This window comes from Mus musculus, chromosome 7, assembly GCF_000001635.26.
Source record: "Mus musculus strain C57BL/6J chromosome 7, GRCm38.p6 C57BL/6J".
Lineage (NCBI taxonomy): Eukaryota > Metazoa > Chordata > Mammalia > Rodentia > Muridae > Mus > Mus musculus.
The window spans coordinates 46,957,295-46,976,200 of record NC_000073.6 but is presented as its reverse complement, the minus strand read 5'-3'; the positions used below and the strand labels follow the sequence as shown (position 1 = coordinate 46,976,200).

The 18,906-nt window shown below is 45.1% G+C and overlaps 1 protein-coding gene, 2 long non-coding RNA genes and 2 pseudogenes across 10 annotated transcripts in view; 2 read left to right on the top strand and 3 right to left on the bottom strand.

Moving 5' to 3' along the window:
* The first annotated feature begins 289 nt into the window (after positions 1-289).
* On the top strand, positions 290-8,491 carry C86187 (expressed sequence C86187). Its single transcript, NR_015609.2, has 2 exons — positions 290-1,347; positions 7,493-8,491. It is a non-coding gene; the product is annotated as an expressed sequence C86187 (long non-coding RNA).
* On the bottom strand, positions 449-2,473 carry Gm31941 (annotated as a pseudogene). The gene has a single exon (XR_003946768.1). The product of XR_003946768.1 is annotated as a predicted gene, 31941 (transcript).
* Positions 5,900-18,318, bottom strand: Gm39012. Its single transcript, XR_882075.3, has 2 exons — positions 17,938-18,318; positions 5,900-5,982 (listed from the first exon to the last, which is right to left on the bottom strand). It is a non-coding gene; the product is annotated as a predicted gene, 39012 (long non-coding RNA).
* Gm19248 (predicted gene, 19248) lies at positions 8,584-9,054 on the bottom strand (annotated as a pseudogene).
* Uevld (UEV and lactate/malate dehyrogenase domains) overlaps positions 17,669-18,906 on the top strand; it is a 35,317-nt gene continuing 34,079 nt past the window's right edge. For 6 of the 7 annotated variants that reach the window (XR_001785588.2, XR_003946518.1, XR_391352.4 and 3 more), the window contains exon 1: positions 17,669-17,810. Coding sequence is in view for 3 of the 7 variants with exons in the window: in XM_006540994.4 (XP_006541057.1) it covers positions 17,769-17,810 (42 nt within the window). In the remaining 4 variants the exon portion in view is untranslated. The remainder of the gene's footprint in view (positions 17,811-18,906) is intronic. The other variant, NM_001040695.1, reaches the window with a different exon arrangement.

Here is an 18,906-nt window from a genome sequence, read left to right as displayed (position 1 = left end):
TTCTGCACCATCTGCCTTCTCTTCTCTTCTAGCCCATCCCCTTTCCCTTTTCTTTCTTTGGCTGGCGTTCGTTTGTTTGTTTGTTTGTTTGTTTGTTTTTAATAACCTATCCAGTTCCCAGAAATCCAAGAGGCAAATAACACTGAAGCTCTTAGGGTCAAACAGTTCTAACAGCTAAGAATTCTTTAAGGGCCAGTAGATCCCCAGCTGGGGACCCTTTAAAGGGCCAGGCCAGGTGCACAAGATAAATCACACTACTTCTTATATAAAGGAATTCAGCTGCCAGCACAAGGCAAAACCTTGGGGAAGCCGTGAACTAAGCTACTGTGTGTTTCCGGAAGATTTTGCCTCAATGATGCTCGTCTTTTTTCTTTTTCTTTTAATGTTTTATTTATATTGTTTTCTTTTATTTTTAAAAAGCCAAGACTTTTATATATTATTTTTTTAATTGGGGGAACGGGTCTCTAGTAGATGGGCCTGGGGCCTCACCGCACAGCTTGTTCATTGGCACTGCCCCCAGAATCCTGTGGCTTCGTCACATATGGACGCTCCAGAGGACTAGAAAAGGGGTGGCTGCGCAGAGCTTCCAGGGCGTCATCTGCTCAGAAGGCCAGGCCCACCGTGGCTGGGGCCAGGAGCTGTGCTGTCTGACTAGTGACGCCAAACTCACTCAGAGTTTTCCTGTCATGAAGGAGTTGGTCCTTGTATAGCTTCTGCTTCTCCCGCGGCTGCTTAGGGATGCCCTGGACGTTAAGCTTCAGCTCGAACACCGTGCTCGACTCCTTGACTTCAGTGAAGATGGTGGTCTTATGGCTCCCGATCATGAGAAACGCGTCCTGAAGACACCAGGCTGACATCAGTGCTTGTCTGAAGCAACCTGCCGGGCCCCAGAGCCCCTGAAGCCCCACCCCCCCGCCAGCCCTGCGCCGCTCCTCCGGTGCCCGCTCACCTATGTTTTATCTTTGATGTTATATGCATCGGTGTTTTGCTTGCATGTCTGTCTGCCTGGGTGCGGTTATCAGATGTCCTGGAACTGGTTATGGACAATTTTTGAGCTGCCATGTAGGTGCTTGGAATTGAACCCAGGTCTTCTGGAAGAGCAACCAGTGCCGCTAACCACTGAGCCATCTCTAGAGCCCCTGCTTGGTTTTTTGTTTTGTTTTTTGTTTTTTTCTTGATCACTGAAAGTTTCTCCGCTCCAGTGACCAGCATCAAGTATCACAGCAAAGCAAAGGTTTCATCTAGTGGCCTGGTATCTTGTGAACCACAGCTGATTCTCCAAACCTCACTTAATCAGAACCACCAGGAAGGATCTTGGCAAGACCGGAGAGCCTGCTGATACTCAGGGTGAGTTAGTAAGGCTAGTGAGTAGATAAGATAGTGAGGGTGGGGTGGATATATCTACTAAGAATGAGGTGTATCCCTCTCTTATCCAGGAATATAAGCTCTTGTTGGTTTTCATTGTCTTGGCCATTCTGACCAGGTAAGAGAATCTCAAAGTTACTTTGCGTTGATCGTTGATCTGATGGCTTAAAATGTTGAAGATTTCTTTGCTCGTTTGCTTCCTCGTTTGCTTTTTTGAGACCAAGTCACTTTCTATATTGCTGGCTGTCCTAGAAGTCGTCTTGAAGATCAGACTGGGCAGGACCTCACAGATACCCTACTGGGCATCTTTTTCCTATTTAGGCTACATCAGGCAGCCCATTTAAGGGAAATGGATCCAAAGGCAGGGAATGTAGTCAGAGACTGCCCCTGCTCCCACTTTAGGAGTCCCACATGAAGACCTAGCTGCACAACTGTTTCATATGATCAGGGGGCCTAGGTCCATCTCATGCATACTTTCATGTTGACAGTTTAGTCTCTATGAGCCCCCAGTGGGTCCAGTTTAGTTGACCCTTCTGGCTCCTTCAATCCTTCCTCCCTCTCTTCCACAGGATTCCCCACGCTCTACTTAGTGTTTGGTTGTGGGTTACTGCACCTGTTTCCATCAGTTATGGGGTAAGCCGCCCTGAGGGCAGTTATGCTAGGCACCTGTGTGCAAGTACAGCAGAGTATCATCACAGTAGCAGGGGTGGGCTCTTCTTGTCATGGACCACAAGCTTAACCAAGTCATTAGCTGAGCATCCCCTCAACCTCTGCTCCACCTTTATCACCGCACATCTTGCAGGTGGGACGAATTGTAGGTTAAAACTTTGGTGATTGGGCTGGTCTCCCACTCCTTCCACTGCCTGATTATGGAAAATGGCAGGTTCAGGGACTATATCTCCCACTGCTAGGAGTACTAGCTAGGGTCACCCTGATAAATTCCTGGGAGTATGTAGAGCCCTTGGTTTCTAGCTCCTCCCAGATATGTAGCAGCCCATTCGAAAGTCGTCTGTCCTTGTACTCACTCCCCCTGTCCCTCATACCTAATGCAAACACAGAAGTGGATGCTCACAGTCAGCTAATGAATGGATCACAGGGCTCCCAATGGAGGAGCTAGAGAAAGTAGCCAAGGAGCTAAAGGGATCTGCAACCCTATAGGTGGAACAACATTATGAACTAACCAGTACCCCGGAGCTCTTGACTCTAGCTGCATATGTATCAAAAGATGGCCTAGTTGGCCATCACTGGAAAGAGAGGCCCATTGGACTTGCAAACTTTATATGCCCCAGTACGGGGGAATGCCAGGGCCAAAAAGGGGGAGTGGGTGGGTAGGGGAGTGGGGGTGGGTGGGTATGGGGGACTTTTGGTATAGCATTGGAAATGTAAATGAGCTAAATACCTAATAAAAAAAAAAAAAAAGAAAAGAAAATCCCTACTGTTTCCATCCTCTACTTTCCCCCGTCCAGTCCTCTCTGCCTTTCCACCCAAGATGTCTGCTCTGTTTCTGCTTCTCAGTGAGGGTCAGTCATCTCTCTTTAGCCTTTCTTATTTCTTTTCCTTTCTTTCTTTCTTTCTTTTTTTTTTTTTTTTAAATTACTATGGCTCTATAGTAGAGGTTGAGTTCAGGGATAGTATACCTCCAAAGATTTTTATTGTATAAGATTCTTTTAGCTATCCTGGGGTTTTTGTTTTTTCATATAAAGGTTCATATCAATCCCAAGTATGGGTGGGAATTTTGATGGGAGTAGCATTGAATCTGTAGGTTGCTTCTGGTAGGATAGCCCCTTTTCCTGTTAATCCTACTGATCCATGAGCATGAGCGATCTTCCCATCTTCTGATATCTTCTTCAGCATCTTTCTTCAAATACTTGGAATTTTTTTCCTATAGGCCTTTCACTTGCTTGGTTAGAATTACACCTAGATATTTTCTATTATTTGTCTAATATAAAGTGTGTAGTTTTCCTAATTTCTTTCTCAGCCAGTTTATCATTTCTATATAGGAGGGCTACAGGTTTTTCTTTTTTCTTCTTTACTTTTACTGATAAACACCTTCAGCCACTTTGTTGAAGGTGTTTATCAGCTGTAGGAGTTCCCTGGTAGACTTTATGGGGTCACTCATGTATATCATTATATCATCTGTGAATAGTGATACTTTGACTTCTTTCTTTCCAACTCTTTTTTTTTAAAGGTAACCCAGTTACTTTTCTTTCTTTCTTTCTTTCTTTCTTTCTTTCTTTCTTTTAAAGATTTATTTATTTATTATATGTAAGTACACTGTAGCTGTCCTCAGACACACCAGAAGAGGGCATCAGATCTCATTACGGGTGGTTGTGAGCCACCATGTGGTTGCTGGGATTTGAACTTCGGACCTTCGGAAGAGCAGTCGGGTGCTCTTACCCACTGAGCCATCTCACCAGCCCCCTCTTTCCAACTCTTATCCCCCTGATTTCCTTCTGTTGTTTATTGCTCTATCTAAAATTTCAAGTACTTTGTGAAGAGATATGGAAAGAGTGCACAGCCTTTCCTTGTCTCTAATTTTTGTGGAATTGCTGTAAGTTTCTCTCTATTTGATTTGATGTTGACAATTAGCTTGCCTTGTATTGCAATTTTTTGTGTTTGTGTATGTTCCTTGTATCTCTAATCTTTCTAAGCCTTTTATCATAAAAGGGTGTTGAACTGTGTCAAGGGCTTTTTCAACACTTAATGAGAAGATCATGTGTCCTTTTCTTTGTTTACAGGATGGATCCCATTGATGAATTTTTATATGTTGAACTATCTCTGCATAGCTGTACGAAGCCTATTTCATAATGGGAGCTAATGTTTTTGATATGCTCTTGAATTTGGTTTATAAGTATTTTGGCATCAATGTTCACAGGGAAATTGGTCTGAAATTCTCTTTGTTGCTTCTTTGTGTGGCTTATGTGTCAGGCTGACTGTGGTCTTATAAAGTAAATCTGACAGTGTTCCTTCTGTTTCAATTTTGTAGAATCATTTGAGCACTATTGGTATTAGTTCTTCTTTGAAAGTCTGGTAGAATTCTTCACTAAAACCATATGGTGATAGATTTTGTTTTTGTTTGTTGTTGTTTTCTTTTTTGTTGGCATATTTTTAATAAGTGCTTCTGTTTCCTTAGGGGATATATGCCTATTTTTAACTGATCTTGATTTAACTTTGGTAAGTGGTATCTACCAAAAACAACAACAACAACAACAAAAAATCGCGGGCTACTGACTGCTCTTCCAAAGGTCCTGAGTTCAATTCCCAGAAACCACATGGTGGCTAACAATCATCTGTAATGAGATCTGATGCCCTCTTCTGGTGTGTCTGAAGACAGCTACAGTGTACTTACATATAATTAATAAATAAATCTTTTTTTTTAATCCCATTTTGTTTAGATTATCCAGTTTTGTGGAGTATGGGATTTTCAAGTAAAATCTAGTGATTCTTTGGATATCCTTAATGTCTGTTTGTCCCTGTTTTGTTTCTGATTTTGTTAATTTCCATACTGTCTCTCTGCCTTTTAGATAGTTTAGCTAAGGGTTTGTCTATCTTGTTGATTTTTCTCAAAGAACTAGATCTTGGCTTTGTTGATTCTTTGTATTGTTGGTGGTGTTTCTAAATGATTTAAGCCATGAGTTTGATTATTTACTGCAGGCTTCTCCTCCTAGGTGTGTTTCCTTTTTTTTTTTTTTCCAGAGCTGTCACATGTGCTGTTAACTTATTAGTATGAAATCTCAACTTATTTATGAAGGTACTTAGTGCTATGGATTTTCCTCTTGGCACTGCTTTCCTTGTGTCCCATCAGTTTGGGTTGCTGTGCCTTCGTTTTCATTGATTTCTAGAAAGTCTTTGATTTCTTTCTGTATTTCGTCCTCAACCCAGTAGTCATTGAGTAGAAAGTTGTCCAGTCTCCATGGGTTTTTAGGCTTTCTGTTGTTGTTAAAATCCAGCTTTAATCTATGGTGGTCCGGTCAGATACAAGGTGCTATTTCAACTTTCTTGTATCTGTTGAGACTTGTTTTGTGTCCACATATATGGTCAATTTTGGAGAAAGTTCAGTGAGGTTTTGGACAGAAGGTACATTCTTTTATGTTTAGGTGAAATGTTCTATAGATATGTTAGGTCCATTTGATTCATATCATCTGTTACTTTTATTATTTTTCTGTTTAATTTCTGTCTGGATGACCTGTCCATTGGTGAGAGTGGGGTGTTGAACTCTCCCAATATTGATGTGTTGGGTTCAACACGTGACTTGCGTTTTAGTAATTTTAGTAATTTTTCTTTAATGAATGTTGATGCCCTTGCATTTGAGGCATCAGTGTTCAGAATTGAAATGTCATCTTGGTGAATTTTTCCTTTGAGGTGTATGATGTGTTCTTCTGCATCTCTTCTAGATTACTTTTGGCTGAAAGACTATTTCTCTACACATTAGAATGGCTATTCCATCATGCTTCTTGGGTTAGCCTGCACCTACAATCTTTGTCCATCGCTTTATTCTGAGGTAATGTGTATCCTTGTTGCTGAGGTGTATTTCTTGTATGCAGCAGATTGCTGGATCCTATTTTTGTATCCATATTGTCAGCTTGTGTCTTTTTCTGGGAATTGAGTCCATTGATGCTGAAAGATATTGAATAGTGATTGTTAATTCCGGTAAATTTTGATGTTCTTAGTATTTATGTGTGCGCGTGTGGTGTGTGTATGTATGCATGCACAGGCACACATGTGCACATTTGTGCACACTTCCCTTTTTTGGGTTTTCTTGGTGTGGACTTAGATACTTCCTGTACTTTCTGGTGTGTTCTTACCTTCTCTGGGTTGGAGTTTTACTTCTGGTTTATTCTATAGATTAAATTCATTTAAATTTTTTATGGTATTTCATGAGTATGCTGGGGGGGTGGGGGCAGTGGTGTTACCTTCAAAAAAGACGGAGCTATGGGAGGAGATCCTTTGGTGGCGTTCTGGAGATTGTGTTTTTGGAGGTTGAAGTCCAGCATGATGGATAAAGGGTCTTGAGAAAAATTCAGGAGGTTTTTTTTTTTTTTTTTTTTTTTTTTGATAAGTTTTCAGCATAGATGTGAACACCGAGATCAGTAAGAGTGCAGGGCTCGGGAAAGGCAGGGGAGGAGGGCTGATGTGATGAGACCTCTGGGTGCTAGTCCAGCCACTCTGATTTTGTGCACTGTTCACCAAGGCCTGAGCCTCGTGTTATGTAAGAAGTCTAGAGAGATTGATGGGGAGGCCTGAGTATAGATGTTAGGGACTATGGGGTTTCTCTGATGTATTATTGCTTTATTCCCGGGTTCTCCCGTAAAGTGAGGTCTCCAAATGGGACCAAGTTTCTATGTAATGCTAAGATCTCCAGTTTTCTAAGGCTTCCCATTGCCACAGATAATCAGAGGACACTGTGTAACTCAATGAACAAATCCTTTAGGTCTCCAGTGAACCCAGACTTCAAAGCCTCTGAGGGTGCCTCGGGTCTACCAAGTCAACATGTTTTCCTTCCCAAGTAGCTTTGGGGTCTCAAGTTTTTCCCAATGATTCAAGGAGGCAGAAGGTGGAGCACACTGTGTTCATCAAGGAACAAACTCTAGTTCTGGAAGAATATTTTAAAAGTGCAAGTACCCAACCCATGAACAATGCATGGCACCGGCTCAAGGATTTGGATTGATGGATCAAGATCAAGGTCTGGCCCCTCTTGTCTCTCCCGATTTCCTAGTTGGCTGGCCATTCCCCCATCACCCAAGCACACTTCCCTGACTGCCCCATCTCCTTGTACATGTTCCAGGTTGTAGGAGGGCAATAGAGGTATATTCAGGGCTGTAGCCTCTTAATGCAGAATTCTGGTATCCTGGAGAGGTATACTGGTTCCACACAGTGTCAGGGAGGCATAGACATCGGGGCTGTCCTCAGAATTTCTTACTCTTAAGAGACACATCCTTAACCTGTGGGTTTGATGTCCAGCTCATTCTGCCTCCATTCTTCTTGGGTTTAAAAACCTTAGGGTTCCGGGTAGAGACCAAGTCCCAGGCTTTTCTCTAAGCAGCCTCAGATTTGAGACGCAATTGGCACACCGTGCCTCTCCTGATCTGTTTTTTTGTTTGTTTGTTTGTTTGTTTTGTCTTTCTAGATCTGGTTCCAGAACTGATGTGCTAGAGAGTACCAGAAGAAGGCTCAAAAACTACCCGGGAAGCCTGGATGTGGGACTCAAGATAGGCCTACAGACCCCAAAGGCTGGGAACTTCCTGTTTCCTCTGCCAGTGCAGTTTCTTTGTGCCAGAAACATGTGGAAGTCTGCTGTCCTCAACTCAGTCCACCGAGTACCTCCCCAGACCAGGAATCCATCTTCTCCAACACTGATCCAGCCTGTACGGAGCTCTACCCAAAAATACAAGATCTAGGCAGCAGAGGGAAAAAGCTATAGTAAAACTGTGGAAGCAAGGCCAGAGTACTGTGCTAGATCTGCAGCCCCAAAGGCAGCGCCTTTCCCCTGGCCTCTGACTGTGGGCATTCCTTGTCCCAGAGACACTGTCTTGATTGTTCTCCTCCGCTTAGCCCTCCAAATATTTCCCCAGGCTCAGAGTCCACGTTTCCTATGTGGGGAGAGACCACCATGTGTCAGCCCTCCTCCCCCACTAAGCTCTGTATGTTCTGGAATCTGTCTTCTCCATTGCTCAGACCAACAAGAGTCTCTCATGTGAAGCCCTGGTGTCTGTACAGGTTGACCAAGCCGCACTAGACACAATCGCAGACCAATCAGCAGCAGCTTATGCAATAGCTACACACCCGGCTCTACCCCAAGACCTTCCTTAAAGGAGCTCCAAACGCCATCATAGCTTCAGAAGCTCCGGTGGTAGCTGTGAAGGTAGCTAGAAGCCCAAGGGAAACTCCATTCAAAGGGGGGGGGGTATTTTTTAAATTTTTTCAAATTTGATTTTATATTAAATATTTTTACTACATAGAAAATATACGGCTATTTTAATATAACATTTTTACTGGTTCTTAGAATGTTAGATCAAACGCCACCTGGTCATATTCATTTTCCCCATCCTTCCAAATCCACCCAAACTTGTAACCTTCCATAACAAAAATAGTTAAAAAATAAAATAAAATAAAAACAAAAACAGGACCAATTTGTGTTCTCTACGTACTCATCAGAGTGTGGTTATACTCTTTGTGGACTGCTGGGTTTTTTTTGTTTGTTTGTTTTCCTTGTTTTTCCCACGAGGTGTGTTTTATTTTCATCAATCATACAAGTAATTTTCTATAATATCCCAGGGCAAACCCGTGAAACTTGGCAGTCCGATTGGTGGAGGGGTCCCCTTCAGAGACCCGAGGCCAGTGGCATCGGCTCAGAGTGTCCGGGTTCACAGCGCAGCTTGTGGCTCACGTTCGTCTTGCAGGTGGCTCTTCCTCCACATCACAAGGGGGTCTTGGAGATGATGGGGTGGGGTGGGCTGGGGAAATCTTCCTAGGCTTCTAGGAGATTTCACTCCTCTTTTCCTGTTCAATGGTCTCTTTGGTCGGCAGGGTGTCCTGCTCCTGTGTCCCAGTTTTCTTCAGCTTGGCCTTGTCAAAGCTGGCCATTTCCCCCCATGTCCAGCTTGTCTGCCATTTTCTTACAACTCGTGGATTGTCGTTCTGAGCTCACTTTCCAGTTGCTTCCTCTGCAGCAAGAGACCTATGGGCTGCTTCTTAAACACAACTGAGTCCTTCTCCTCCTGCACCCTTGCCAGAAGCCATCCCTTGCGAGGGGCTGCACTTCAGCATCTCGTCCCATTTTAAGGAGCTCTGTTTGCATACGCGAAGACTTTGACAAGTCGAAGGCCTGGTATACTTGGAGATACACCCAGACTCCCAAGCAACACCTCTCACCCCCTTGACCGGTCCAGGCCTTTGTAGCAAGGAAAAGGTGTGTTAGTGCATACCCTTAATCTCAGGATTTGGGGATATTAAGCAGCCGTACTTGTCATGGATTCATGCCACTGTGGTTTATTTAGTGCGATTTTTTTAAATTGAAAATATTCATGCCTTATTGTTGGATTATATGTTCTTTAAATAAAAAGAAAAAACTACTGCAAAATTAAAAAATGGTTTTGCCAGACTTCCCCACCCCAAAATATTTATACATGTGAATGCCTGCAATGTATGTATGCAAGTGTCTTGGACTTGGAGGAAGAAAAGCTTGTAGGATCTCCTGGAGTAAAACTATAGGCATTCCAGGTCTCACGTGTGTGTTCTGGGAAATGAGCTCAGATCCCCTGCCAGAGCCACAATTCCTCCTAAGCAGTGAGCTCCCTCCATTCTTACAGATTAATAATTATATAAACCATTCCCCCTTCCCTTTTCCTCTGGGAATGGGGAGGCCACCTGAGTATCCCCTCACCCTGACACATCACATTTCTGCAGGACTAGGCATATCCTCTCCCACTGAAGCCAGGCAAGGCAGCCCAGCTAGGGGAATGGGATCCACAAACAGAAAACTGATTGAGATAGTCTCTGCTCAAGTTCAGGGACATACATGAAGACCAAGCTGCCCATCTGTTACATATGTGTGGAGTTCTTCATCTAGACCATGGTAGCTCTGTGTGGTTCTGTCTGTAGAAGCCAGCAAGTGTCCAGGTTAGTTGACTCTGCTGGCCTTTCCACAGAGTTCCTATCCCCTTCAGAGCCTTCGATCTCTCCCTCCCCCCACTCTTCCAGAAGAGTTTCAAGCTCTGTCTAGTGTTTGGCTCTGGGTCTCTGCCTCAAGTTTCAGCTGCCAGGTGGAGCCTCTCAGAGGACCATTATGCTAGGCTCCTGAGTGCAAGCATATCAGAGTATCATTAGTAGTGTTAGGAATTGGTGCTTGCCAATGAAATGGTTTCAAGTTGGACTGGTTATTGTTCGTCCATTCCATCTGTCTCTGCTCCATCTTTGTTCCTGCATTTTATTAGAGAGGACAAATTTTGGGTCAAAACCTTTGCAGGTGGGTTAGTGTCCTGATCCCCCCAAGTGGGGTCCCTCAACAATCAAGCAAAACAAAATTGTTGTGTTGGAGCTCAGTGGGCAGAGTGGTCACCATCCTCACTCCCAAGTCTACTAGGTGGTGGGTCATGCTGGTAATCCCAGCTCCTCAGTGCCATTATCAACTGCACAGCACATTCAAGGGCAGTTTATGATACTTAAGGCCATACATGAACCAAAAGTATTGATACTTTTTTTTTCTTTTTTTTTTTTTTTTTTTGAGACAGGGTTTCTCTGTGTAGCCCTGGCTGTCCTGGAACTCACTTTGTAGACCAGGCTGGCCTCAAACTCAGAAATCCGCCTGCCTCTGCCTCCCGAGTGCTAGGATTCAAGACATGTGCCACCACACCTGGCTGATACTTTTCAATAGAAAATGCACTGGTCAAATCTACCATGCTTCCTTGTCTCTCTGGCTTTTTCCAAAACCAAGAGTCCAGTGTCTTTGCAGAGGCCAAAGAAACTGGATCCTGGGCAGTGGTAGCTCAGGCCTTTATTCCCAGCACCTGAGAGGCAGAGGCAGCTCTGTCTCTGTGAGTTTGAAGTCAGCTTGGTCTATGGAGCAAGTTCCAGCACAGCCAGGGCTACACCGAGAAACTCTTTCTCGAAAAAAAATTAAGGAGAAGGAAAAAGAGAGACACAGAGATACAGAGAGATTTAGAGACAGACAAGGAAAGAGAATGAGAGAGGGACAGAGACAGTCAGAAATAGCGTGTCAATACAAGCAAGCAGGATAAAATGTCCCCTGAGAACACAAGGTTTCCCAGAGGAAACAGATTAAATATGCATTTAGGGCATCATGAAATACAAATGAGTACAGTAAAGGCTCACTCAAGGGGTCTTGGCCTCTAATCATGACATATACTGGGTAGTCAATGAGAAATGCGTTCAACCTCAGTCGTACAGTGAGTTTGAGATCACCAGAACATAAAAAAATACCTGAAGCTGGGGTAATGGCACCTTGTCATCAACCCTGAGTTTTATGTACAAAGCCCACATTGTGAAAAGGCAGAACCAGTTTCTACGTGTTCTTTTCTAATATCCACACGTGGGCTCTGGTAAGATAATAGCCAAATTCATACACACAATAAGGTATGTCATAACAATTTTTCAACCTATTTCCCGTTTTTTTCTTTTTTCTTTTCCCCACAAAGTATTGTGGTTTATTCCCAGGACCTCAAACAAATGTCAACAAAGAGTCTTACAGTGAACCTCACCAGGTCTCATTTTGTTGAATCTGCATTTGCTTTGTGCTTAATCCTAACCCTCTGTAGATGGCAAGAAATCTTCTGTAACACAGATTTTTGCAAACAAGTAAGAACCTAGTCAAGACCATGTAAACTGTCTAAATAGTCCTATAACCCCCAAGGAAATAAAAGCAATCACTAAAAGTCTCCTAACTGAAAAGAAAATCTAAGGGCCAGATGGTTTTAGCACGGAGTACAGAGTTCTACCAGATTTTCAAGGAAGGGCTAATACCAATACTCCTCAAAGTATATCGCACAAAATACAAACAAAAGGAAGATTGCTAAACTCGTCCTATGAGGCAACAGTCGCCCCGATACCTAAACCACAGAACGACTCAAAAGAGAGTTTCAGACCAACTTCTCTCACTCAGCAAAATACTCCCGAGAGACCAAGCCTTTTAGGTTCAGATTCCATCTTAGAGGACCTGATCTAAGGTTGAACTCAAGCTAACTAACAGGCCAGTACCAAACATCAGTTTCCAGATTATTCCCCAACAAATCTGCACCTCCAGATTATAAGCTGACCCTGCCTAACAACCGTGTCAGGAGGGAAACAGAAGCTTAAGTTTATGGCTTGGCTCCCAGCACCAGCCAACTATGTTAAAGAGCATTATGTCCCCCAGTGAGATGCGTACCAGGCTAGATACCCCCTTCCTGCCTCTATAAATGTTTGCCTGAAACTGGCCTCAGGCACCCCTTCCCATTCTCCTGTGTCAGAGACAGTGTGTGGGACCCTAATGTGATTGCATCAGATTCAGTTCCTCGGTGATCTTTTGGGGGTTCATGAATGTTTCCTGGCACATTTTGGTGCATTGGCCAGGAACTCCAAGGCCTCCAGGACCCCCGGGGAAGAGTCTCAATACCTATAATATCTGTCTGAGTCTGTGAGTCTGTCCATGTGTTTATGTATGCCTTTGTCTGTTCATAAACTCTGAGTGGTGCCACATCTGTAATTCTGTTCTGGGGGAAAAAAAAAAAAAAAAAAAAGTCTTAAATCTGCCTTTGTGGCCAAAAGCGGTTAAAGCAGGCGTGCTAGGGGGCCATGGCCACATGGGACCAGAGGACATTCTGAGTCCCTGTCTGGGGTGGGCGTGGGCTCAGAGAGCCACCATCTGGTTACTTTTGTTTCTATCTGAGAGGAGGGGATGAGTTTCTTGTATATGAGCGCCACCTTCTGGTTGTTTTCAGGTAGCGTGTTGAAGTGCAGAGTCCCTGGAATTTTTCTCGTGTTTTGTCTTTGTTGCCTATGCTAAGGGGCAACTTTCTGACAGACGTTTAACATGGGATAGATGCCTTCAACTTCACTATGTTAAAACTAGGGGACAAAATCTTTCTGTCACCATGAGGAAAACTTTTTCTCCCCAGACACCAGGCAGCACCACCACCTTATTCAACCCCTCAGGCAAACAGCAGCTCTGTCCCAGGCAGCCCCACAGCATGCTGGGGAGGGGAGACCTGCTGCAGGAACACAAAGCCTCTGGGGCGGGGTTGAGGGCTGCCTTCTGAGCCTGAGTCCGCTGTCCTACCTTTGCAAACAGCAGGGCCAGTTGGTGATCAAGGAAACCAACCCCACCCATCACTTTTGGCCCTTTGCCACTAGTGACCTTATAACTGAAGAACTCAGAATTCCCCCTTTTCAGTAATTAATCTACTGGAAACAGTCCTCTTTACCCATCAGCCCACTTGGGATGACTGCCAGTAGCTTTTGCAGGAGAGAGAGAGAGAGAGAGAGAGAGAGAGAGAGAGCAGGAACCAGGGGAACTCACTAGCAACCAGGCATCTATTGAGGCTGGCTTTCCCTTAAACCCACCCAGATTGGGACTTCAACACCACTAAAGGTAAAGAGGGACTCTAAGTCTTACCTCCAGTCTCTGTTGGCAGGTCTCAAAGGGGCTGTAAGACAGCCCACCAATTTGGCCAAAGATAAATAAGATATTAGAGACAGAAAGTTCTGCAGCTTTCTTAGAGAGTGTCATAGAGACATTCCAAAGTGAAAGCTGCAGTAGCTCTAGCTTTTATCAACCAGGGAGAATCAGATATTAAAAACAAGCAAACAAACAAACATCCAGAGAGTTGAGAGGTTAAGAGAAAGAATCTGAGAGACTTAATGATAATGCCAGGAGGAAAAATGTTTAATAAAAGATTAAGTGTGGGGCTGGAGAGATGGCTCAGCAGTTAAGAGTACTGACTGCAAGAGACTCCAGGACCTGGCAAAGATCCTGTTGGCAGCCATGGCCAAACCAGAGTACTGAAACAAATGACTTCAGAAACCAACCTGCTTACTCAGGCCTTGGTGCCAGCTAGTGGCCTCCCTGTGTAAGAGATGTCTGAAACAAATGACTTCTAGAAAAAGAGGTAAGGGGGGCCACCCTAAAAATAAAAAATGCCCCCACTTGAAAAAGAAAAAGATGCCCAGGGTAACCCTAAAACTAGAGGGGAACCCACCAGCTTCCTTATAATTAACAGAGCTCAACACTCTATCTTGCTAAAACCTGAAGATAAAGTCTCTTCAACAGCTTATAAATGACTTCATGGTAGCAACAGGAACAAAAAATGCCTAGAGGAGTCCCAGACCTCTTGGAGGCCCAGGGATATTTGGACCATCCATCCTCCACTAAGAAGGCCCTACTATGCCAACCACAGGTGACCTCCCTAGATCCAGGGGGAAATATATTAAGAGAAGGTCAGAAGTGGCTCTCTGAAACCAGAAAGAAATTTCTACACAAGCTTTGGGGTTGCCTGAAGTGACTAAGCCCTTCCATCTCTTCATGAACGAGAGATCTGGGATCCGAAAGGGGTATTGACTCAGACTCTGGCCCTGGCACAAGCCAGTGGCCTACCTGTCACAGAAATGAGACCCAGGAACAACTGTTTGCAAATCATCACAAATGGCCCTCCTGGTCAAAGATGCTAACAAACTGTCACTGGGGCAAAGCCTGTCCATCACCAATGCCAAAATGACACATTACCAGTCTCTCCTCTTAAATGCCCCCAGGATAACCTTTCTGGCCCCTGCTGCCCCAAGCTCAGCTACCCTGCTGGCTGACCTGGACCTCAAGGGGCCTCTGCATGACTGCTCAGACATTTTGGCCCACATCCACAGGACCAGACGAGATCTTCAGGATTTCCCCCTTGACGGATGCAGAGGTAACATGGTTCGCCAAATGCAACAGCTTCATTCAGGATGGACAGAGGTATGCTGGGTCAGTGTGGTCTCAAACACACACACAAGTTGCTTATCATAGAGCTAAGCTCAGTACTGATAGAATTTGCCCTGAGCCTCAGAGCTAGGTCAGTTCATTCCTCTGTTGGATAGAAGCCATCCCACAAAATACTAACAACAGATAAGGTCGCTGAGCCCATGGAAAAGTGAGACACAACTGAACCAAGAACAAGGAAATACCAAACAGGTTCCTGTTGGCTAAGACCAGCTGCCCCGGCTGCTTTGTCAGTCATTGCTGGTTATAGCCTTCCTTTTTCCAAGTGTACCCATCTTACATACAACCTTCACAGGGAAGTTAGTCACTGAAACGTGTCTGCTTCTGATAGCACTAGTCCAGAGTGAGCCCTTTCTTCCTTAGAGCTTCCTCCAGGTGTCCAAATCCTCAAACACTTCAGACACCGTCTCCCTGAGCTGTACTGCTGTCCCTCCCTGTAAGGAGCAGGAGACCTAGTTTCTTCCTTTCTTTTTGTTAAATATTATTTTATGTATGTTAGTACACTGCAGCTGTCTTCAGACACACCAGAAGAGGGCACTGGATCCCATTACAGGTGGTTAGGAGCCACCATGTAGTTGCTGGGAATTGAACTCAGGACTTCTGGAAGAGCAGTCTGTGCTCTTAACTGCCGAGCCATCTCTCTCTCCAGCCCAAAGCCTAGTTTCTTAAGTACAGCTATGTTCCAGCCTCTGGCAGGAAGGTCTTCATAAACCAGAGTCCTAGGAGAAAGCCCCATAGTACAGTGTCCTGACCTCACTCCTTCGGGATTGTCTTGAAGGCAGCTGAAACACCCTGCCTGGCAGCTGGCAGTACAGGTCTGCCACAGAGCTGGGGACCTGATTTCCATCCCCAGCATCCAAAACATTTCTCAGACTAGCCCTAGAGTTTCTGTTTGCCTAAGTCTATATCTTTCATACTAATTGTTTCAATTTAGCCACTCCACAACGTATAAATATTTCAAAATATCAACTATACCAACAAATAGATACAATTTCATATCAACAAATAAGTTCTTCAAAATTCTCTTGTTTATTTACTCATCTTTATTTTATGTGTGTGAGCTGCCTGTATGTGCACCATAAGAGTGCCTAGTGTTGGGGACTGGAGAGATGGCTCAGCCGTTAAGAGCACTGACTGCTCTTCCAGAGGTCCTGAGTTCAATTCCCAGCAACTACATGGTGGCTCACAACCATCAGTAATGGGATCTGATGCCTTCTTCTGGTGTGTCTGAAGATAGCAACAGTGTACTCACATACAATAAATAAATAAATCTTTAAAAAAAAAAAAAAGAGTGCCTGGTGTCAGAAAAGGGTAGGAGAGGGAGGGCACAAGGGCATCAGATCCCCTAAAATTAGAGTTATACATAGCCTTGAGCTGCTATGTGGGAATTGAACCTTGTTCCTGTTCAAGAACAGCAACTGCCCTTAACAGCTAAACCATCTGTCTACCTGCCTGCATTTAACATTTTGCAATTAAATGTGTGTCTATGTGTGTTCATGTGTGTGCACATGCATGTGTATGTGTGTGTGTGTGTATGTGTGTGTGTGTGTGTGTGTGCGCGCGCGCGCGCGTGCACATGAGTGCAGGTGCCCTGGAAGCCCAGAGATGCCCTATACCCCTGGAGCCAGGGTTACAGTTGGCATAACTACTGAGCCATCTCTCTAGCCCCAGGAGTCTGCACTTCTAACAAGTTATTGTGAGTGTTCTATGCCAGAGACAAAGATGGATTTTGCTAGCTATAAAGCTGGAGGAACCTCAACTCAGGGGGTCTCACCTCAGCTGCAGCAGGGATCTTGACTGCTACTGCACAAAGACTTTGAGGAGATATTAGAATGAAAAAGATAGTTCATTAAGCAGAAATACAAGGCACACTTAAAATATTATGTGGCTTAAGGAGAATGAGCTATAAGATTGCTTTTTCAATGTGGTGGTATACTTATTTCTTCATAGAATTCTTCTAAGGTAAGTAATATTATAAGGTGATTTATGAAGACCATATAGACATGGATCAAAAGAATAAAAGCCATTTTGCTATGTGTAGGTCAAGACTGATGTGTTTTGATTCTAAGCATAGCTTACTAGCCATTTTAATAATCTTGTTAGTGACACTTGTCAGGAAAAAGAGTCTTATTTCTGTGCAGTTGGTTTTTGGTTAGTCGTGACAATATTATTTTTGAAATTTGTTTTTACTTTATGTGTACGGGTGTTTTGCCTGCAAGTACAGTGCAGAAGTAGCTCACCACGAACACGCAGCGCCCAGAAGAGGGTGTGAGAAGCTATTCAACTGGAGTTATAGGTGGTTCTCACTCTGTGTAGCCCTGGCTGTCCTGGAACTCACTTTGTAGACCAGGTTGGCAGAGACCAGCCTGACCCTGTCTCCTGAATGCTGGGATTTAAAATCGTGCGTCACCATCACCCGGCAAAACCTTGATTTTGAACATTAAAATTCGGCTACACTTTTTGACTTTGATAATTCTCCCCCACCCCCCAATTTTGTGCTGAATTCTAGTCTCCCAGGAAACTCGCATGTCGCTTGCATCTGTTCGTTCTTTGGTTCTTCCTAGCTAAATTCCCACCCCCACCCCACCCACCCCCAGCAAGCGGGCGGTATTTTTCCACCTCGCAGGGCGCTCCAGTCCCCGGAGCCCTGGGCGGCTGTCAGTCTCTAGTTTAGGGTAAAGGTAGATGCAGAACCCGCGGGAGTCCTCGGACTGGAAAGGGCGGGGTGGGACGGGGCGGGGCTCTGAGATCTGGTCTCCGGGTCTAGTCGATACCTGACTGACGGGGCGCGGCGTCTGGATGCATCCTACCCGAGCTCCGCCTACTGCAGAAGGCGGGGACCGTCCTCTGCGGAAGTTTGGGCCCGTGCGGCCTCCGTTCCCAGCGTGTTTTGAAACAAGCCCAGTGACTGCGGCCGAAGAACGCGCCCCTGCTGACCATGGAGTTCGACTGTGAGGGCGTGAGACGGCTGCTAGGCAAGGTGCAGGCAGGTCGGGGGGCGGACGGGACCTAGCATTCTCGTCACTGCGCGTCGCCCCAGCCCATTCCCCCCACCCCATGTCCTTTTTTCCAAGATTGTTTTGTCGTTTTGACACACCCATACATACTCTTTCCCAGGCTGGCCTGGAAGTCGCGGCAATCCTCCTGCTTCAGCCTCCCGGTGCTGGGGTCACAGGCAGGCGGTGCCTCGCCCCCCTTGAATGAGTCACTCCCTGCTAGTGTCTCTACCTGCTTTGAGAAATCCGGGTTATCACCTTGTGGAAGCCATTCTCCGCCGTGCTTCCTCCTGGAGCGTTTGTGACTGTACACTGTACTCTTGTCTCTGTAGTCCTCTCATCTAGCACTGTGGTCACATTGTAGGTACTCACAACGAGAACCCCGCAGACGCGAGTGCAGGCCTGGACAGGGCTTTACTGTGGAAAGGTGGATGGAGGTTTCTTCCACCCTCAAGTCTCTACCCACCCCACCCCCAGGCTGTATGCTCAGCATTCCTGACTCCCGCCCTCGAGCATACTAGGGCTGTCTAGTTCAGAGGTTACCTTGTTTAGTGATCCTGGCCGTTCAGATTGCCCTGGAAGAGCCCTGAAACATGATTCTGTGCTGATATTCTTGGACGTAGGGGGTGTCTCTTTGTCGGGACAGTTTTTACACTTGTAAGAGTTTTAAGAGCTCCTAAAGTTGAAATCGTGTATGTAGTTGATTCTGATGGTTTAGCTTACAGTTACAGGTGTAGGTTGATTGAGTTGGTTGTAAGACTTCTCATTTGCAAAAAGAAAAAAGAGAAAAAGAAGCCTGGTGTGGTGGCACACGGCTTTAATCCAGGCACTCAGGAGGCAGAAACAGGTAGCTCTCTGTGAGTTGAGGCCAGCCTGCTCTACATAGTAAAGTTCTGGACAGCCAGGGCTACATAATGAGACAAAATACAAAAAAAAAATCTAGACCAGGCTGGCCTCAAACTCACCAAGATTCTCCTGCCTCTGCCTAGCAAGGGCTTGGGATCAAAGGCATTCATCAGTACAGCTGCCCTGTGAAGCTGAGACTGTGTTCCAGTCCACAGCAGTGCAGATAGGTACGGG